This window comes from Galleria mellonella, unplaced genomic scaffold, assembly GCF_026898425.1.
Source record: "Galleria mellonella isolate WM207_F2 unplaced genomic scaffold, CSIRO_AGI_GalMel_v1 utg33, whole genome shotgun sequence".
NCBI lineage: Eukaryota > Metazoa > Arthropoda > Insecta > Lepidoptera > Pyralidae > Galleria > Galleria mellonella.
In genome coordinates, this window is record NW_026442079.1 from 2,778,953 (window position 1) to 2,802,900 (window position 23,948).

General features: G+C 34.3%; 2 protein-coding genes across 2 annotated transcripts; both read left to right on the forward strand.

Moving 5' to 3' along the window:
- Positions 1–11,671: 11,671 nt before the first annotated feature.
- On the forward strand, positions 11,672–12,526 carry LOC128201057 (uncharacterized). Its single transcript, XM_052896644.1, has one exon. The coding sequence runs from the start codon at positions 11,672–11,674 to the stop codon at positions 12,524–12,526; it is 855 nt and encodes a 284-aa protein (XP_052752604.1).
- Positions 12,527–19,916: 7,390 nt separating this feature from the next.
- LOC113517592 (uncharacterized) lies at positions 19,917–23,913 on the forward strand. Its single transcript, XM_026902310.3, has 3 exons — positions 19,917–19,987; positions 21,050–21,281; positions 23,046–23,913. The coding sequence occupies exons 1-3, from the start codon at positions 19,970–19,972 to the stop codon at positions 23,183–23,185; spliced, it is 390 nt and encodes a 129-aa protein (XP_026758111.2). The 5' UTR covers positions 19,917–19,969; the 3' UTR covers positions 23,186–23,913.
- The last annotated feature ends 35 nt before the right edge of the window (positions 23,914–23,948 follow it).

Genomic DNA, 23,948 nt, shown 5'->3' on the forward strand with positions numbered 1-23,948 from the left:
AATGCTTCTGCTGGACTTTAATAAAAACAGTGTTTGCTTAGTATACAAATAGGTAATTGCATGTTACATACATATGTATACATTTATAGTGTTTGCGGATCGTGGCCAAATAGTTCCGATCACGAAAGTGTGATTTGTTTATTTGTTTCCACCTTTTTATAGATATTAGAAACAAAATGTAGGTATCATATAATTTTTTTTCTTTCAAGCTTTAAATCAACATGATATAGTAGGCTAAAATACAAGTTCAACTATAGCGTTGAATGTGTAACGTTCATAAATACTTGTCAATAACTTATAATGGAGTGGAACTGGTAAAACACTTCATTTTATAACTACTGCTTCAGTAATATATACTGATTTGAGTTAAAATAAACGAAACTGCTTCCGTAATTATAAACTTTAAGAACCACGTAAAGTCGATACCAGTATCTGTTAAGTTAAAAGATATGAGTTGGAATTCGGTAACCTTTTTAGTTTCGGTAACCCCATTATTGATTATATCGGAATGCAGGGCGGTCCAGGCTTATGTTTTAAATAGCTTATTCAAAATAATATGCTTCCCGTCTCGGATAATTGATACTTCTATGGGAAGTCAAGTTTTTTAGTGCAGCCTTTACGCCGTTAGAAAATAGTAAAAGGATACATGTTATGAAGATACATTTTTGAATGAATTTTCTTTCTTCAAATCCCGTTTCAAGCGTAACTATATTATAGTTTGATCATAGTTCGAACTTTGTAATAATTAAACGGTATTTCTTTATGTGATAGTCTATCTCTCTCTCGCTCGTGCTCTGTATTTGTGTATGTGTAGTGTATTATACATGCAGAAAGCGAAAGAATTTCGATTTATAAGATTTTATTCTTATCTTTTCTGCTGAGCAATATCTCGTATCACATGTTACATCCAAATTTAAGATTTGAAAATCTATATTCAATATTATCTGTTGCAATATCATTTCTAATTACTTTAGTAAGCTTCGTAGCACGGTGATAAGTATGTTTTTTCGTAACAATTAAATTTCAGCTTCAATTTTTGATCGGACCATTTTAGAAAAATTATTACTCATTGATTTGATTCTGAGTGTTGTATCCGATTTTATAAAATAGGCTAATTTCTGGAAAGAAAGTATGTCTTTTGTTACTATTAATTTTAGCAGTAGGTTAGTATCTACTACCTTTAGATAATTATAATCCAAACTTAACACAACGAAGTATCTAATCTTAAGAGTCAAGACACGCAAAAGCTACGTATGTTGTACACGTTTCTTAATTGATACATTTTAAAGATTAACAACACTAAACACAATGGAATCCGGTTTCCCACTATTATATTTGATTTGTTTACATGTAATTTAAAGATTACACCGAACATACGGAATTAACGTTCACATAATAATACTTATAAAAGGGAATAGGTCTCTTTGACAGTTTAGTTGCTTAATAATACATTATGTTGACCCCCTACAGCGCGCCGCGCTGTTCCTCATTAGACGAAGGAAAGTATGACAAATCGACGGTAGCCCACGACGATAATGATTGAGGAAGTCTATTTGTACAATTTTCAGTTGTTTAATGAAATATTTTTTGTGAACATAACAACACGTGAATAGAACTAATGATATAACTTCACTGTGTAAACATGACGGTAGGAATAAAATAAAATTTAGTAACGTGACTATCTTTGAACCCTATTATTTGTTCTTGGTGACCAATAGCAATCTCATTATTCATTGAGATTAATTTCAATTAAAGCTAAAACACAACATACAACACATATATATATATATATATATATATATATATATATATATATATATATATATATATATATATATATATATATATATAGTGTGTTTCTGGAAAAATAGCTACTAATACTTTAGACATGGACTGTTCTACTATCAAAAATCATTTACTAGTGAAGAAAATACTACCTGAAATAGTGTTTAACAAAACTCTAAACAATTAGGTATTGTTCAATTTGTATTTGTAATTATATGTACTTATTTATTATAATAAAATGTATTACAATAAACTTTTATTGATAACATCATCTTTCATTTCGTTTAAATACACTTACGTAGTAAAACGTCAAAACATCTATTGAACATCAATCTATCACAAGTTGAATATTTTTATTGTAAGATGGAAAAAGTTTTCTTTTAATTCAACATGTAGGGTTTAATGTAAGAGTCTAAAGGTTAATAAGAACAAAAATATTCTGTATATGTAATGTACCAAGTCATACAAAAGTTTAGTTAGTTACAATCTAAGTTAAAAAATATTTATGTTGTAAAAAGATGTTTGCTGAAATTCCTGTGTGGCATTAATAAATAAATAAAAGTAATTACTATCCTTAAGATCTTAACAAAACTATGGAATTTCAAATGTTTCTCATAAATCTTGATCAGACGACATTAATTTAAATTGACTCAGCGATAAAATAGATAGGTGTAATATATATCGAAGAAAAGCCAACAAACAGGATTATAATAATAAAAGATTTTTAAAATTGTAATGCTACAGCCTGTGAATTCATTAATATGAACTCACATGTTATGTATGAGGGAAATACGTAATATAGATAAATTGAGTAAAAACTTTGAAGTAGGTCTAAAAGATATAAATGACGACGTGAAATAAGGAAGGTCCCTACTTACTAGTTTTTACCCGCGACCAGAACCAGTCGTCTGTGTGACCAGAATATATTTATTGACCGGGATAAATGTAGCTTGTGTCCTACTACAACCTCCATTTTAGATGATACATATACGCCAAATTTCATGATGATTTTAAGAAAAGGTTTTTACAAAGAGTGAGTATTTATATGAGAATGATAAGGTAGTCATTATGTTACGATAGTATTTATTTTCTGTTTCAATAGAATTTAATGGGGGGAAAGGGATTGTTAGTAATGGAAACTAAAAATCCCATTGCTAGCAATATACCCAATCAGGTTAACCTCCACGTGGTTTCCCCTGGAAACTATCATGGTTAATTCCTGATGAATTCATCATGATGGTGTAACTGGCCTGTTTTCATTCTCATCGATCACCCTTCACTGGTGCTCCGCCAGCGTATCCCGTTAGCGCAGGCGGGGTTACCATTCCATTTTCATCCACCAAAAAAAAAATAGAACTTAATAAAAAGTAACCAAGTTTTATTGATATTATAACAGAAACACTCTTCAAATTAAATTATTAACAAATCAAAATATTTAATTTATCGAATTTTTATTTTACTTCTATTAAACATGAATTTTTAAGGACTTCCTCTTATCAACCTATCCAGTAATGAAAGTAAAGTAAAGTAACCCTTTCCTATTTAGAGGCTCTTTCGAGAAAATTTTTACTAGATTCTCACTCTATTGAGTTTTTTTTCATACCACTGAGGTGGCAAACAAGCATACAGCCTACCTGATGGTAAGTGGTTACCGTAGCCTATGAACACCTGCAATACCAGAGGTAATACACGTGCATTGTCGACCCTGAAGAAACCTTATCTAAGTCGTATCTTTATATTTTCTTCCCTCTAATTTATCTATCATATTAAAAAATCATCAACCTAATTTATTATATAGGTAGTATATTTATTTATTTTAACATTAACTGTATAAATAGATATTATATTTAAATAGGTATCTATATAATACTATAATATATAATATGTCTGTCTTATCTATCAAATTTACAACTACAATAAAGAATATATGAGTTGTCTTTTGGTCGCGTCAATTATTTCTTCGTTTACATTTATAAAATTCATTAAACTGTTCTAAACTCTATTGTGTTTTTGTAATTATGTTACATGATATCTTTGCCAATTCTAAACTGACTCCATCACGATTTGCGAAGGAAGTCGTTGTTTTGTTGAACAAAAACTGAGTATGTAATTGGTATTAGTGTGCTCTTAATTGACATTTACTATTACTCGCTATCTATACTGTGAACTTAATATATTGGGCACGTGAAAGCGTTGTAATCTTACGTAATTGTATAAAACGCAGGTAGGTACGCAACTTTTCTATTTATTTGTTGTTTTTTTTAATCACTACATACCCGGAACAAAACTATTGTAGATATAATCAAATCAACAACAAACTTACTATTTATGTATACATCAAAATTAATATCATCAAGCGAAAAGTTTTGTTTGTTTCTATTGGATAAACAGTGAAAATAGTTAATCGTATTTAAAATTCTTTCAGTTATAGAAAAGTACATTATCAGCGAGTGGCACGGGCTACGGACGGCGGACACGGGATGATATTAATAAATATTACTAATACTAGATGTTTTAGTACAGACCTAATGATATATAAGTATAGGATCTTTCAAGTGGTACGTGTAGATATTGCTGGCATATGAATGCCATATTTCGGTGGTACCTGTTTATTATTCTGCCAAATCAACATGGTAACTACACGATTAAGTAACAAGTACAAATAATAATATTTTAATCTAAAATTGTGTGTTATTCGTTATCGTAAATGTTGTGCGCGTTGCGGTTGCATTTTTTATAGCACAAAAGCGGCAAACAAGTTTACAGCACGTGACACACCTGCAACACCAGGTGTGTCACGTGCACGTTGCTGACTCTAAAAATACCTTAATATACCCTTTTTGAAAAACCTCATCTGTAGTCTTTAGGGAAAACCACGTCAGGGAGCTTATTCTACAACCTGAACGTTCGCGGGAGAAATATTCTTTGAAACCACACTGTACGCGTTTCAAGCATATGAGGATGAATTCCCTGGCGAAAGCGAGCGGTACGATGATAAAATGATTTTTAAACAATTCCTTAGAACACGATCCATTATACAAACAGTAGAAGACACAAAGGGAGGCAAAGTCTCGCCATAGACTTAAGGGTTTGATACTGCCCGTGATCTTGGGATCGTCAACAATTCTCATAACCTGTCTTTGTATCGAGTCAAGAGGACCAAGCTGGTATTCAGGTGTTTCAGCTCACAGATGAAAGCAATACTTCATCTGTAGGCGTGAGAGGGATCGGCCTTGCGACTTGCGAACAATAGTCTTTGTTTCGGGATAGCTTCTAGATGATATCGGAACTTTACACTAAGTAACTTCGACAAAAGGCCATTATACCAGTCCTGATCGAAAGTCTTTGCTATATCTAGGCCAACCGCCATTCCCTAACATTTACTCTCAACGTCAAGAGCCCAGCAATGTGTGAGATATACTAGAAAATCACCAGTGAAATGATGGCGAAAACCGTATTGGTGATCGCCCAACAAATCGAGTCCTTTAGGTACCCAAGGAGGTGTATTTTGATTACACGTTCAATTACCTCGGAGAGAAGAGAAGCGATGGCGATAGCTCTTAATTCGATGGGTCTATCTCTCATTTTAGGTATAGGATGCACAAGGGTGATCTTCCAGGTGGAAGGAAATCGCACTGTGGAGTATGATAGTGTGAAAAGACGCATAACTACTGGACACAACTCAGAAGCACAAAGCCTCTTGCCCGCCGTTCTGAAAAACGGACGTCACCACTTGTTGCGCTGCGCGCGCGCAACAAGTGTCTCATTAGCAACACTGTCGTCTGCGCAACAAGTGGTCAATTAGTGTTCGACGTGCCTATGTTCCGATAACGAACCGTCGAGCTTACGAGTGAACGAATCAACAAGTACCTGTTGATTCAGCGATCAGTTCCAGTGTGCGTGATCTGTAAGTATGAAGCAACAGGTGGGTGATTAATGCGCGGTTATTTTCGCTTCGGTGCTCGGAACCGTTGCGGGCGTATCAACAGGTAAGCTACCTGTTGATTGCGCTTTTAGCCCGATGCGCGTGCGCCGAGTGTTAACCGTGTCTATCACGGCGCTATTCCGTGCCTTCCCCCTGCATACTTACGATCCCTTAGAAACCGCAGCCAGGAGACGCGCGTCAAGGTTGACGATTTTTTGTTAAATTGTCCATTTCTTATCACCCCACCCTCTTAACTCCTTCGTTTAGTTTCCCACCTCATGCTCACATATGTCCTTTCCACTTAACAATGTCACCGATTGCTACAACGGGGTCATCCTCGGAATGATATAGAGATACCATCACGGGCCTTCCGTCCTAGCCCCTTATCCTTCTGCGAGTCAGTCGCCACCACTTCCTGTTCAGAGCTACCTACCCATCGTGGCCGAGTACCTGCCCAACTGGCAGGTGCACTTCCACCAGTTGGAGCAGCTACACGGCCATCAGCTGGTACTGATATTGACTGGCAAAGGAACTCCCCACTAAGGTCACCATAAGCGACCTTCCTGTGGACACTCCACCTGCGCAAATACACCAGGGCTTACACAGCCAACGACCGCCGCTGCCCCGATTACAGGAGGGAAGTCCGGTGTAGAGACGTCACACGAACTTTGCTGCTATTTCTCCCGCCGCCTGTAACGGCAGATGAATGGCAGGTTGTTGACAGGGGGCGCAGGAGGATGCCGGCGGCAGCACCCCCACAACCACCACCAGCATCAGCAAAAGAGCATCAGCCCTCCAACTTCCCCCTACAATTGCACGAGCTTGCCGGACTGCGAAGTGGGGTAACGACAGTGCCGACAGGCTCTATACTCGCTATCCCCGTCAACTTACCTATGGACCGCGGCGCTACTGTGACCGCCAGGAAGCGTCGCAGCTGTAGAAAAAGTAAGAAGCAGCGCGCTCCGTCTATTCCCCAAGAGGTGGAATTCTAGCGTACCCAAGTAGGTGACGCCCCTTTAGTTAATTTAAATAATTACTAACCTCAGCACGAAGTAATGTATGTGCTGCCCCATTTTGTCCCGCTAACGCCCCATAGATGCTCGCTTCTAGAGAGGATGTTCGTTCAGCCGCGCTTAACGAGCTAGTCATCCTTCACGGGCGCGTCTGAACTGCGCATTGTATACTGGAACCCAGGATGCGTTGGCAGTAAGGTCAACGACCTACACCTCCTCGCCCAGCAGCAGGACTTACATGTCATGCGAGACGAAACTAGTCCCACATATGAACTTCAACTATCATGTTTATAGATATGGCGCGACACTTCGACTGGGACGCCGTACCGTGGTATGACCGTCTTCGTTATTCTAAATTACAGATTTCTAGATTTATTAGTATTGGTGATGCATTGATAGTTAGTCAGGACAAACGGATCTGTAAGTATAGATACGTAATTTTAAATAAATTTTATATAAAAATATAAAAAACAAAATCTAATAAACAAACAGGACTTTGGTGCCTTGGAAGAGAGGGCGCTGTTTGATATGGGATGCAAGTTGCATGAGCACGTTTGCTGTGTCTCATCTGCGAGATACGATTCGTGTGGTTAGTTCGGCCGCGGAAACTGCGTCTAGAATCAAACATTCAAAATATAAAATTCTCGAAACAGCTTACATCTTCGTTCCCATTGCTTTTGAAACTATAGGCATGTGGAAACGAAATGCCGTAAGTGTCATGGGTCACCTTTGGGTCGGGTACGGATCATAAATAAATAAATAAACAAAAAAGAAGATTTTCTGGATAATGAAACGAATTTAGATATACATATGTTTAATATGGAAATAAAATTATTACGGATCTAGAGTGGAGCGTGTCTATTCTTATTCTTACGTTTTTCTGTCATCAAACCATATTTATTCTAAACTACTGGATAACAAATTTGACCAAAATACTCGTAAATGTGTTATAAGGCAAGTTAAGTAAAAAGTTACAGAAAATAGAAGCAGTGATTTAGAGCCTCATGAACATAGAACTTATTTTCTGGTAATGAAATAGCAGCATATTCGTATACACATACTTGTATATATATTTGTATGTAGCTATCAATTATATTAGTAAAACATTCAAACTTTTGGTGTAATAATACTCTTAAGTCAACCACAACCATCTAGAATAAAAAATAAGCACGTTTTTACAGACGCGTATTTCAATGTTGTGATATAATAAAATATATAGACTTATTTAATAACAACATATTGATTGATTGCGTAAGTGCTTTGTGGCAGTTATTATTGGGATACATAACAATATGGGGCGGAACAGCCAAATCGCACATTTTTGAGGTTAAAAGGCCGCAACAACCCATACTTAAAGTAAGTGGAACTCTTCCGTTTTATTATTCCATTACTGACCTCTACCGAAACTGTTGAGAAATACGGTGAGATAGCTTTTCATTTGATAAGTATCTAAGAAAATCATCAAAAAAATGGCTATGACTATAATTTGGTTAATGACAAACACAGGAAGAGCACAGTTTTTACATAGATAATACATAAAACTAGTTATTTTTATTAATTGTACCGTTTCCTGGGCAGCTTCCTCTATAAGAGAACTTTCCCTCTACCAAATGCCTGAATATAAGTGTAAAAATAACTAATTCAGTGGTTAATGTTATTAAACTGTAATTTTACTAAAAAAAGTATTAAAATCTCCAAGTAATTTATAATTGTCTAAAATAATATATTATATTAATTATTTATTATCCACATACAGTTGCTTCATTTTACAAAACATGACCCATTTAACATTCAATTTTTAACTGTACTCACCTATGTCATTTGTCTGTGTTAGTACATACATATATTATGGTGTATTTATTTCTTAAGTGTCAAATTTTGCTTTATTTTTAAATCAAAATGTTATTTCTCTTAACAAAAATGGGTTTCAAAATTAAAACTGATAATATTATTATTTTTTATCAAGCTCATCTTTTTTTATTTTTTCTTCAATTATATCCGTATTATTCTATGATTTAGTTCTACTAATGAATCCGTTTTGTTCTACTAGTAGAAAAAAAACGGACTAAAAAAGTTTGTTCTATTAGTAAGAAAGAACGGAAAGAGAAATTATATTAATTTGCGACAGATTGGTTGATTAATTTATTCCTACCTAGCACAGGCACCAATTTTTATCATTAAAACTGTAAGTATGCATTAATTATTAAAACAAATTGGAAGGAAATAAGTTACCATTTACTATATTGACCACGTACTTTATTCCTCTTACAATAAAAATGTTTTATATTCTTTAATATGGATATTTATATTGGGTTGTGTATTTTCTATGTATAATATGTATGTATATACAAAATTATTTAAGTATTTCTATCAGTTGTCTAGTACCGATAGTAAAAACTTTACTTACTTTGGAACTAAACGGCGATGTATGTTAAAAAAGTTAAAGAACTTTGTATTTTTTGTATATATTGCTCCACGTAAATATTACCACAAGTGACCTTCCAAACACAGGAAACTCTCTGTTTCAACTTGAATAGCTCAGACGTTATGCATCACTGAACGGATGTCGGTCGCGGTCGATATCTCCATCTATTAAATTAAAATATTGACTGTAAGTTACACAAGAAAAAACTTGACTTCACTTTACATTTTTTAAGTGACTTCAAATAGAAGGAAGCCCTCTATTTGACATTAATATGTATCTGTATTGTACGATATCTTTTAAGTTTATGTCATATTATTTTTCCAAATTTCTGTATAATATATAACTTATTTTTATACTATCCTTATAATGAATAGGATCATCTAGTATGTACATATTGTTATAATATAAATATTGTGATGATTAACGAACTTTGGAAGCTATTTATTAAATTGAAATAAGAGGTCTTAATAAGTGTAACAGAAGTCAGAACAATATTTTTTAGAGTTTTTGTCTGCCTATCTATATATTTGACCTAATATCACGCAAAAAGTACAGCATCAAATTTATTCGAGTTCTTAAAGGTCTAACTTAAAATGTAGTACACACAACTTGATACATCATATAGAAGTGGGTACCTACTTCTAAAGTCTGGTGGTTGCAAACAATGCTAAATATACCTGGAGCATATGCAATTGTTATTCACGATTAATTTTTTTGTCATAGTTAACTTAGTTTCTGATTTTAAAATTTCTACATTCTAATAATGTTATAAATGTCTACGTGTGTAATAAATATGTATATATTAGTACAGTTCGTAATATTTAGGTATGGCATATACCTACTATTAGCAATTTTTTGATTGAATACAGGTTCAAACTATGTTCATTCCATCTTGCTGAAGTAAGTATATTTAATACGTTAGCTAGAAGATTTATTATTTTATAATGTCTTTAAATTCTTAAAGTATATATTTTCTTTTAATATACATTTGAAACTGAAACTTTTTTTGTAGTCGGATTTCTATCAATATACTCGTACAACCTTAGTTTAGATTAGTAATATTAAATGTTTCTATTAGAGAAGATACATAAAAAAAATAAGCGAATACAAATGAGTGTAAGAATAATAATAATATTTTACTTACAATTATTTTTACATCAAAATTATGTGAAAAAGTTTTTCTTAGTCACCTAATTTTGATAGATATATATAAAGATAGCCCATATAACATCCGACAATCCATTTGACTTTACTAAAAGCTCACATTGCACACAAAATTTTCACATACATATTTTTATCAAGTCTTGTATGTCCGTATGTTTGTGTGTGTGTGTTTTTTTTTATACAACTTAGAATGGCAAACAAGCTGACGGCCCAACTGATGGAAAGTGGTAACCGTCACCTATAGACATGGGCAGTACCATGAACATAACAAAGTATACTGTTTCGCCCATGATACCCCCATGCGTTGCCATTCCTGAGGACTCAGATGTTATTCCTCTGTACCCAATAAATTCACGCCATACCCCACCCTTCAAACCGAAACACAGCCATGCAAACACAACTGTTTCACCGTTGAAACACGAATGGGACAGAGGTACCCAATGTACAAAGTCTCCCTCTGGTGATAAGTATGTATGTAAATAGGTATTATTGGTGTGTTTTGTTACTCTATTTTAAATTATTAGTACATTACACGACAGTAGCGAAATTATTTTTATTAAATTAATTATTTTAGTAGACATCTTAAAAATATTATAAAGTTTTTAATATTATATTATCCGTTTAAATTCATTTACCGTGCCCAATAAAATCATTCTAGTTTTGAAATCTATAACTACCTACTTATACGAGTAACATACGATTGTAGCTTCCGTGTAATAAGAACGCGGCCATTATAACTTCAAAACAATGTGCACATCCAAACTAGTTCCTTTCTTTGCTATAATAGTGCTTAAATTGTTTTAATTATCAAAATAAGACATTGAAGATCTAGAGTTTAGTTCCAATTCCGATTATTCAGAATTGTTTTGATGGGTGAAAATGGTATGGTAACCCCGCCTGCGCTAACGGGATACGCTGGCGGAGCACCAGTGAAGGGTGATAGATGAGAATGAAAACAGGCCAGTTAGTCCATCATGATGAATTCATCAGGAATTAACCATGATAGTTTCCAGGGGGAACCGCGAGGAGATCGACCTGGTTGGGTATGTAGGCTACCAACCTCTTTCAAACCTATATAATTACAGAAAAATAAATAGTGACGTTCTTGACAATCTTCTTGTCTTAGCAAATTTTACGGAACTATATATTGTATCGCGACTTATTTTATCTGGATTTATTTACTGTAAATATTATTCATTATACAATCTCGTACCAAGTCTTTCTTTCTCTTACTCCTTCTGAATTTATATATATAAATATCATCAAGCCCACATCTCTACATTTCTACACATCTCTACATCTCTACACTGGTGACTCCCTTTTGAACATTTTCATTCATCGATTTTTGGAAGAAAAAAAATGATGGAGAGCGGCACCGTTTCCACAGTACGAGACGACACGTCATCCGAGGTATTTAAAGTCGCAATTAAAGTTCCACCATTTTGGCCAGAAGAGCCAGAGATATGGTTTGCTCAAGTCGAGGGCCAATTTGCTATTTCAAAAATTACCAGTGATCTAACAAAATTTAATTATGTAATCGGACAACTCGACAATCAGTTTTCTAAAGAAGTTAAAGACATTATTATCAGTCCGCCAGCAGAGGGGAAGTATGAAAAGCTGAAATTGGAGTTGGTTAAGCGCCTCAGTGCATCCAAAGAGAAGAAGGTGAAACAATTGCTAATGCATGAGGAGCTAGGCGACCGCAAGCCTTCGCAATTTTTAAGGCATTTGCAGAGCTTAGCCGGACCAAAGGTACCAGATGAATTTCTTCAAACAATTTGGACCAGCCGTCTTCCTGCTCATATTCAGACCATCCTTGTGGCACAACCTAATGCAGATTTAGATGTGTTAGCGGATCTAGCAGATAGAATTATGGATCTCGCACCACGTTCACCTCAAGTTGAAGCGACAGCTCGTGATGATGCAGCTGCAGGACCAAGTCCTAGCAATCACATGGCGAATGAAATAGCGGAGCTGCGCAAGCAAGTAAAGTCACTTACCATGCAACTAAATCGTCGCCAGCGCTCCAGATCTAGGAAGCCTCAACGTAGCCGATCAGCATCAAAGTCTCATTCTAATTATAAGAAATTTCCCGTTTGTTGGTATCACCATAAGTTTGGCAGTAGAGCAATTGTATCAAGCCATGCGATTACAATCAGGAAAACTAACAAGGCAATCGATAGCGGCGACCAGCGATTGCCCAACCTCCTGTAGTCGCCTTTTCGTTATGGATCGGAATACAAAGACTCAGTTTCTCGTCGACACCGGAAGCGATCTCTGCGTCTTTCCACGATCACTACTACGACAACGTCGGCCCAAGACCAATTATCAACTGCGTGCTGCTAATGGTAGCGTCATCGATACCTACGGTTACGCACATTTAAACCTAGACTTAGGTCTACGTAGACAGTTTCCATGGCGTTTTGTAGTCGCTGATGTAACAAAGTGTATTATAGGTATAGATTTTTTATCCTTTTACAATTTAATGGTTGACTGTCGCAATCAACGTTTAGTAGATAATACCACTACACTCACTGCTACAGCTTCACTTTCACACCCATCCAACACAATACAGTCTGTAAAAGTTTTGATAGGTGATTCTAAATTTCATAATATTTTAATTGATTTTCCTGAAATTACACGACCAGCAGGGGTACATAGGACTATTTCACACAACACAGTTCATCACATACGCACTACACCTGGCCCACCCGTGCATTGCAATCCCCGGCGTCTTGCTCCGGACAAGTTGAAAATTGCCAAACAAGAGTTTGAGTCCATGTTGGCTAATGGCACAGCTAGGCCTTCAGAGAGTCCGTGGGCATCGCCATTACATTTAGCTCCGAAAAAAGATAACGGTTGGCGTCCTTGCGGGGATTACCGTATGCTAAATGCACGGACGATTCCTGATAGGTATCCGATTAGACATATTCATGATTTTACTCATTCCATTTCTGGATGTAAAGTGTTTTCTACTATTGATCTTGTTAAAGCCTATAATCAAATACCCGTAAGTGTTCAGGACATACCGAAGACTGCCATTACAACCCCATTTGGTCTATACGAATTTCCGTATATGACCTTTGGTTTAAGAAATGCAGGTCAAACTTTTCAAAGATTTGTTGATGAGGTGACTAGGGGATTGGATTTCTGTTACTGTTATTTGGACGATTTCCTCATTTTCTCCAAATCTGAAGCTGAACATGAGCAGCATTTACGTATTGTCTTTGCCAGGATGAAAGAATACAACATTGTAATTAATACTGCAAAATCGGTCTTTGGCGTATCGGAAGTAACCTTTTTAGGCTATCGAATTTCCGAAAAAGGTACTAGGCCCCTGGATACTAAAGTGCAGGCGATCAAGGACTTTCCTCCACCAAAAGATGTAAGGCAGCTTAGAAGGTTTTTGGGCATGATAAATTTTTATAGGCGTTTTCTGCCTCATGCTGCCCAAATCCAGGCTCCACTTAATTCTCTTTTGGCAGGTTCAGTTAAAGGCTCTAGTCCTATTAATTTAACTGGAGACACATTAAAAGCCTTTGAAGCCTGTAAAGAAAGTCTCTCGAATGCTGCACTGTTAGCTCATCCAGATTGTGAATTTAAGCTAGCTTTAGTCACAGACGCCTCCGATACAGCTATTGGTGCAGTACTTCAACAATTTAAGAATGGTGCATGGGAACCTTTAGCATTCTTTTCCCAGAAACTCAGCCCTTCTCAACAAAAGTACTCACCATATGACCGAGAGCTATTGGCAATTTATGATGCAATAAAATACTTTCGTCATATGCTTGAGGCTAGACATTTTACAGTCTATACTGACCATAAACCGATCAGTTTCGCTTTCCATGAACGGAAAGCCAACTGTTCGCCTAGGCAGTATAGACATTTAGATTATATTTCCCAGTTTACCACTGACATTCGTCATATTTCGGGTAAAAATAATGTTGTGGCTGATACATTATCACGTGTTGATGAATTGCAAACACCAGTCAGTTTGAAAGCCATAGCTGAAGCACAGGAAACTGATCCTGAAATATCTCATTATCTAGATGAACCAAATTCTTTACGTCTAGAGAAACGAGAATTACCTGGGAGTTGTATCTCATTGTACTGTGATATCAGTACAACAACTCCTAGACCATTTGTTCCCAAAACCCTCAGAAAGGAAGTTTTTGACAGCCTTCATTCTCTGAGCCACCCCGGGTCTAACGCGTCTGCAAAAATGGTAGCTCAACGCTTTGTATGGCCCGGCATCAGAAAGGACTGCAGAGTGTGGGCTAAGTCTTGTCTGGCTTGTCAGCGATCTAAAGTAAGTCGTCACGTGTCTGCTCCGTTGGGCACTTACAACTTACCTCGAGCACGATTTAAGGTAGTACATATTGACCTTGTCGGTCCCATGCCTCTGTCTCAGGGTTATCGGTATTGTCTCACTGCCATCGACCGTTTTACAAGGTGGCCTGAAGCAATACCGATAACCGATATTTCAGCTGAAACTGTCGCCAAGGCTTTACTTTCAGGCTGGATTGCTAGATTTGGCTGTCCTGAGCAAATTGTTACGGACCGTGGCCGCCAATTTGAATCGGCGCTGTTCGAACAATTATCTCAGATTACAGGGTTCGAACACAAACGAACTACAGCCTACCATCCAGCGTCTAACGGCCTTGTTGAAAGATTTCACAGGCAGCTTAAGACATCCATCATGTGTCATGCGAATAGTACTTGGACGGAATCTCTTCCGTGGGTACTATTGGGCATACGAAGTTCTTTTAAAGAAGACTTACAAGCTTCTTCAGCAGAACTTACCTATGGAGAACCTTTAAGACTTCCAGGCGAATTTTTCGACCGCCATTTGGAAGGTTCTACTGATGTCACTGATTTTATGGCTCGTTTACGTTTATTCGCCAATAAAATCAAACCTGTTGCTGCTTCTCGTCATAGAAGTGACAAAATATTTATTTTCAAAGATCTTGCCACTACCAATTACGTTTTCCTTCGCGAAGACGCATTGCGTAGTTCTCTCCAACCAGCATATACAGGACCTTATCTTGTATTGCTCAGAGGTGACAAAACCTTTAAATTGTTAATCAAAGGTAAAGAAGTCACTGTTTCGATAGATAGGTTGAAACCCGCCTACATTTTAAACGATCACACCACACTTAACAACCAAGACACGAACAATTCTGTAGCTAGGACAACCCGTTCTGGACGTCGTGTCCGATTTTCAGATTTTTATCGCCCTTAACCAGGTCTCATGGGGGGGAGTGATGTAGGCTACCAACCTCTTTCAAACCTATATAATTACAGAAAAATAAATAGTGACGTTCTTGACAATCTTCTTGTCTTAGCAAATTTTACGGAACTATATATTGTATCGCGACTTATTTTATCTGGATTTATTTACTGTAAATATTATTCATTATACAATCTCGTACCAAGTCTTTCTTTCTCTTACTCCTTCTGAATTTATATATATAAATATCATCAAGCCCACATCTCTACATTTCTACACATCTCTACATCTCTACAGGTATATTGCTAGCAATGGGATTCTCAGTCTCCATTACTAACAATCCCTTTCCCCCCGATTATTCAGAATTATAACAGTATCTTATTTTTAACAGAATTTAAACTTGGGGACTTTTTTAATTCGACTCCCTATACCTTTTTCAATTTTGTTATAATATTTATAGTATATGTAGTAAAATATATGTTATATTATTATTTAAACCGTCATCGAGTATCTCTGCACATCATAGAGGTTGACTGGTACAAAATGCCTATATTAAAAGTATTCTTTACCAGCCAACATTTCTTTAGAAAAATGGCACGTTGATACGTAAATGTTCGCCATTCCTGACTAACATTAATTCTCTCCTTTGCACTATATTTTATTGGTCAATAAAGTTTAAATAGATAAATAAAATTTAAACAAACATGTAACCTAATTTTACTGCAGAGACAAAAATTCTTCAATCGCAAGTTGTAATTTGTAAATGGCGTAATATCATGATGCATTAGGAAAACGGTAATTCAGATGTTGTATCGGTAGTTATAATCGCATCTGTTTCCCTCTCATCGAGATTATAGTAAAAGTGAGAGCGTCTTCCGTTCGCCTGCACGTCTGCGCCTGCGCAACACTGCAGCCCTGTCTGCGATTGCTGGCCACATTTGCACGCACTGCCCGTTGCAAATAAAGCATACGAGTATTACTTAATTACAAAAATAAGGCAGTTGTAAATATTGTGGGCTTATCTCTAAATTAGATCTCTTCCATCTACTCAATTACTGTGATACAGGATAATTAAAATAATTGGCGAGCAACTGTACTGTGCACAATTAAATTGTTATTAGGACTACAAAAATAGGTTAATATACAAATATGTTACAAATATACCCAATTGGTAAAAAATAAGAGCAATATTTTTGTATATAAATTAGGTCCAAATACTTACATTTAATGCTATATGTACACAATTTTATACATAAGGTGGTCGATGGATTGGCTACTGTCGAAGTGTTATAGGCTACATATTAACAGTATTATTTATCTTATAATCATTTATTTAAAAAATATGAATACAATTTCCAGCCGTAGTATTTCCAAACTATATTTCAAGAAAAGAGCATATATCTTTTTTAAAGGCCGGCAGCACAGGTGCTCATGGGTAGCACTTTTAATTAATATATTAAATTTTAGTAATTAATTTTTAACTATGAACAACAATGATTATTACATATATTAAGAATTGTATATTCTTTTTTAATTGGATTCCATGGTATTATATATTATGTATTATTAACATCATGACTATCTAAATAAAAAAGCACTTTTCAAATATATTAATTAGACTATCAGTTTATTATAAAACATTTCAGAATAGGAATGAGGCCTTAATTGAATCCTAATACTGTACACTACGCAGAGTCCTTTGCCAAGCCCAAAATTCAAAATAGTAGTTTAGTTATAAAGATCTATATAATTTTGCTTTCTTGTAAATGCTACAATTTATTAGGTACTTCATTTCTGACATATTTTTATTAAATACTATTTAATATACCTAAACCCTTAGCCTAAACCTAACTGGAATATTACTTTTTATGTCTTCTGTTCTTGTCACGTATCTTTTTCTTCATACAATGTCAAGTGGTGAAAGTTGTACTAATTATTTTTTCTGTTGATAATTGATTGCGAAATTTAGTTACTACACGTACAATAGCAGGAGGAGTTTTATATAAATACCTATCCATTTTTTTTTTTAATTAAAGATATTTTTACAATATTACATTATGGTCTGAGTGCAAAATATAAATAAATGTAAGGCCGCCACAAAGCTTACTTATGAATAACATACATATACTTCTGAAAGTAGGTATTTTAAAAAGAGGAGGCGCCGTCTATATCGTCTTTAAGTAAACGAGATTAATAATCAATTCTTGTTTAGGTTAAGACTTATAATTTTTTTCAATTTGCGAACAAACAATAATAATATTAAAAACATTAAATGTTTCTTGTATTATTCTGCACAAATTTCGCTAATAACTTACTTCATTATTTTAGCAGTACTTACTTCTCTTTTGATCACTTACCAAAATCTGTTTCTTTGTAAAACAAAATCTTAAATTATCTCTTCCTCGCATATTTTAATGAGGGTCAATGAACTACAAGAGGCCTTCAAATCACGCAACACGCCCAATAATAGTATTCAGTAACGAAACCTAATACATATACCTATATAAATTGTTTTCCCGTTTTTATATCACATATACGTGAAGCAAAAATTTTGTACCTTTTTTTCCGAAAATTGCGCGGACGGAGGAGTATTTAATCTGGCACACTTATAGCTAATATGTTTTTTAATTATGTTTCAAAAATACATTAAATCAATAAAAACAAATTACTCACATTACCAGGTATTTGACACACACACACACGCATATATACTCTTTTGTTTTTTGTTAAAGTCTGTGGTCAAGTTGAAAATAGATTAATATTATTTATCTATAGTCTTACTGAATGTCAAACATAACCATAATAAATTCATTTATTAACAGGACACATCCAGATTTTTTAATTTTCTTGTTTTTCTGTCAGTATGACTTTTTGTATGATGATGCCTTACATTCCCGGTCAAAATTTTTGATACTTTTAAACACAGAAAATGAAAAAGTTCCCGTGGGATAGTTAAAAGTCTATACTAGCTTATACAGCTTAATACACAATCTACTTAAGTAATTTTGACGTAGGGCAAAAAGTGAGAACGACACGTCATCATTTACACGGTTACATCGTACATCGGTACATGCTAAACTTACAAACCTGTGAAAATTTCAACCCTACATTCTGGCAACAAAATTGAAATTTTTCGTCAACCTTCGTCAATTTATTCACATTTCTCTTTTTCTGCTCGATTCCAGGTGACACCCCAGCATCAGTTCAAGGTTATCATATTCTTGCAATATAATTGTAGTAAGTTTCGTATCATAAAATTTTGTATTATAAAATTGTCGTATCAATAAAAGTCGTGAATAAGAACCTTTTTTCTTTTATTTAATGATCGATCCAGTAGAGTTTACCAAACAAGGAGGTTAAAAATGTTAATCGAAGATATAATAAATATCACTCGGACAAATTCGCAGACATCAGCTAGTATGTAATATGTTAATATTTATTTATTTATTTATTTAGGCATTGCAACAGTATTACAATTCACATTAAATTGACTATAATAAACTTTATAACTAATTGTTTTAAAATTGTATACCATTAATTGCTACGCACAGCGTTAACTTATACTAGTTTCAATATTATATACAGTAACAATTGAAAATGAGAACAATTATATATTAAACTCAGACACTTCTTTTGCCATTTTAAGAAAAAAATTTAAATTATAAGCAAAAATGTCCAATTCATTACAATTATTGTACAGTCTGCACATGCGGAAGAGAGGATCATTAAAAGTTACATTGTTATTACAATAAGGTACATGAAATAATTTTAATATTCTCTTATTACCTCCTGTTTTAAACGAAACTTGGCTCAACAGATCGATAGCATCCCACTTTGCGTTTATAACTTTATATAGTATAATATATAACAATAACTTACTCGTAAAAAAGCTTTATCCATCAGTAGGACAGGACTGGGTTTATCTATCTAATCTATCAATATCTATGTGGTTGTAATTACTAACAATTAGTCTTACAATAGTACTAGGGCAGGGTATCGTCTCGACTCATTCGATTGTGGTCTATGGAAATATTTTCATCTTTTAAGTACAACCGAATTTCCACTTTATGACTATAATGTAAACCACATTTTCACTATAATAACAGATTTTTTTAAACTGTTTACACTATAAACTGCAAATTCAAATATAAGCTTTAGGTTGGCGTCGTCTAGTTGAAATTGCAATGAAACTGATTGAACTTGAGGACATTGCATTTGATATTCAACTATGATCTCTAGAATCTTGGTGTAAGGTTTACATTAGCTAGTATGAGAATATCATGGAATAGATTGAAGCCATTGAGAGCCAGTGTCGCGAAACGCGACCACGTTGCGATATAAAAGGAAGTTTTGTTTAAATTTCTTTATCACACACCAGCTGCCTGCACCCGCGTTCAGTCACTCACTGCTCTCACCATACTTACACGATGTCTGCTCGTTTTCTGGTGAGTTACAAAATATTAACAATATTATATAAGAAATTCATCTTCAAATAAAAACAATTGAGAAATGCATGCCAAGGAACAATTACATATGTCAAGCTATTTGTTTCCTTGAATTAGTGCTTGCTATGAAATTTGCTTACTCTTATTTATTATAATTATGTTGAAAAACATACACCTATATGACAACAGATGATCTATTTACGTTAGACAGCTGTTTAGCTCTCCTTAAACTTTCAAATAGTTCCAATGTACATAATATAACAACTATAACATAAATATTAGAAAATAATTAAATTAGAAAATAAGTTTTAGTTCAATGAACAGCCTGAAAACATGGCCTAGAGCTTTCTATTTGTCCGTTGCAAAATTATGTTCGGAAAAATAGAAAAAAAAACCATTACGGTACTGGCTGTCTAAAATTAGTGCACCTATAAAAGTTACTATTTAATATGCGGAAGTAATTAGCGATCTAACATAATATAACTGCCGGATAGTTAAGTAATCATCAAATACAACTTTTTAGACTGGGGCGCTAAAAAACAAAAAAGTCCAGAGTGAATGGCGTCTTAGATGCTGTCATTTCTCAGTTGCAATTTGAAAGTGTAACATTCTATTACAACACTATAAATCAGATACTCCATAAACGAAAACATCTCTGTAGTTTACCTTAATAGGGCAAAATATGTTTCCTTGCAATGATTACTGTGAGCTTTATTCTTGATTATATCAATCTTTGTATTTGTATAATGGACACTCGATTTACTATTGTTTTTCATGAAATTTCTTTATACTTAATGTATATAAAGAAATTTTATGCATAGCAAACTGCTTATTCTCATTGCGAATTGTTACAGCATTTGCATCTGCGAATTATACACATATTTATGTAATTAATATTACAGTAATAATCATAAATAGTACTTTATTATTATTTCACTAATATCCTTTTGAATTTTGATATAAAGAAATGTTAAAACTATTTCTACCTATATTTTTAATAATATACTTTATTTCAAAAAATTTGAATTAGTTTATTAATGACATTACTGTTCTACTTTCCAGGTAGTACTTGTGTGTGCGGTGGAGCTGGCTTCGCTCGTATCAGCGGGAGGTCACGGCGGCGGTCACAAGAAGGTGATCATCCACGTACCACTATTCGTGAAACATCATCATCACAAGCATACGATTGTGAAGCATGTGCACCACAAGAGTGGAGGTGGTGGTGGTGACGACCACTATGAAGTCCTTGGTTACACGTATGGAGAACCAAAGCCAGCGCCACACTTCGGAGGAGGTAAGAGTAATTATAATCATTATTTCTAAAACATCAATGTCTGAGAAAATATTTGCCTTTCAATGATGATCGATTACCTTTTTTATCACTAGGGTCTAAAAGACATATTTATCTGTTTTAAAATATATATTGTTATTTAAAACGTTTGATATGTTAAATTATCAAATAAGCTATCGACTTGTAAATATAAAAAGTGCCTTCGATATCAGTTACACGAAATACTTTTTCATCACCATCCCCATTATTTGTATAGCCAAACATGTACCTAGATACCCCATGAACAACTGTGATCCCTATAAAACACAGTTATTAAACATACTTTTATCTATAAGTAAATTACTAATTCATATAGTAGTACTATTCAATAAATCAGAATTATCCTAATTACCACTTAGTACTGACAGCTTAGTCGGACAACGCTTGCCTGCAGTCCAGGGATCAAAAGAGCGACCGCTCTCTTCTCTCTCCTAGCCTAACCTCTGAAATTTTAAATTAATGTTTGGTTTATTTAAAAGTGATTGTCACTTATTTTATGTTTCGGAGGACAAATAAATAAAAAAGACGTCGTTCGGAAAGCTGCGGTAGAGGCTTTCGTGTATAAAGAAGGCGATCTAAAACCTCTTGATTCCAGAGGGCGACACTCTAACACAAGTAGTATTCACCTTACTGATTTTTTTAAATATGTTATTATAAATTTTAACGTTTATACTGGAAAAATAATCAAAATGTATTCTTAGCGAAAGAGTCCAGAATTTTTTATAGTATTTCAGATTAATATTATATTGATGAATCTTTAATAGATTGGAACCAACACGGAAATAACAGTGTCTATTACAAAATATATATCAAAATCGGTTAAGATTTATTAATACTTATAGAACAGGAACTGTAATTAATTTATTCAAGCAAAAGTAACTATGTTTGTAAGGTTATATTAGGGATTAAATGCTTCTATATAAATACCGATACTTATGATATTTAAGTATTCATATAGGCCGATATTGGTTGTTATCGCATTCTACGAGTTATTCTAGTTTCAATATATATATATATATATATATAGATATTTAGTGCAATATTGCAGTAGGGTATAAAAAAGTAATTAAAAAAAAAAACATATTATATTATTAGAGCTCGTAATTTCATTCACAAAATGTGAAGTTTGATTAACCGAAGTAAAAAATACCATAAGCCCTTTTTTATACTAAACTTATGTTCCGCCCTAGCTTGGCACGGGTAGATAGATAGAAGAATAAATATTAAATGTATTAAAAGTATTTTATATAAGCATTAATAGACAAATTTTGTGATACATTACATTGTTAAATTATTTTAATTATCGTAGAGATATCAATTTTTTTTTGTATATAAAATGTAGCCTATGTTACCTGCTGATAATAAAGCCTTCTATAGGTGAAAACTTTATTATCAGCGTTTCCAATCCAGGTTGAGTAGTTTTTGAATTTATCCATTACAAACATACAAATAGTTAAAATTTTCTTTTTTATAATGTTAGTAACGATACTGTGCTGCCAAAGTAACAAACTCACTCTCATGATATTATTTATTTATTTAACTCTTTATTGCACCATAAACAAAAATATACAATGACAATTGAACAATTCAAGTAAAATACAGTAATATAAATACAGATTAAAATATACACATAAAGGCACAGAAGGTGATCTTATAGCTAGGACAATCTCTTATAGATAACCTAAGTTAAGTTTATACACAAACTAATATCTCTTTCATGACGGATAGGTCACGGTTGGGGTGCAGCAGACGAAGGCCACGATGGTAGTTACGGCGAGTCTCCGGTGAGCTTCGAAAGTGACCACGGTGGCTACGGTCTCTCAGCCGCTGGTGACGACAGCTCGGACTTTGGTCATGGTGGATACTGAGCTTAACAATGCAGTAAACACTATTATCATGTACAGTACAAATCACTAAAATTAGTACAATTAAAGCACTCCAGATGTAAACATAAACATCTATCAGAAATTATTTAGCAGGTATAAATTTGCAAGTATGGAAGTGACGAGTAGTTACAGCTATTTACAACTTGTCCCGCAACATATTTCATATTTTATGTATAAAATTGCATATTATACTTTTTTGTGTATAACTTTATACGTACTTTGAAATTGTACAAGTGAATGATGGCCTCTCCAGTTCTTCACATCTCGTAATGAATTATAGGCACAGGGAATACGAGTACAAACGAGCCCAATAAATATTGGATTGATCATCAATTTTATCTATTTCCTGTATTAGGTTACATTACATACATTAAATCACGTTGTGATAGATAGCTAGCCGTGTAATTCGATTTTTTTCAATAGATACACGATATGTTCTCATTAATTATATTTAATGGTACCTTAGCTTTCTCGGGATATAAAATGCATTTGTGTGCACGGATCTCTCATGGGATCTGTTATCAAGGTTTGTGAGCTTGTGTTGCATTATGTAAATAATAGATTAATACTGTAGTATGTAGTCGCCAAAAACTACCTGCTTTTACAATGTAATAGTTTAAGACTGTTTTTGTGAATGTTATCCCGGTTTAAGCGGGATTTTGTTAATAATGTTATACACACTGTTATTAAGTTAATTATTGTTATTGCCATATTTGTTTTTTATTTCACACCCTTTATTTATTAT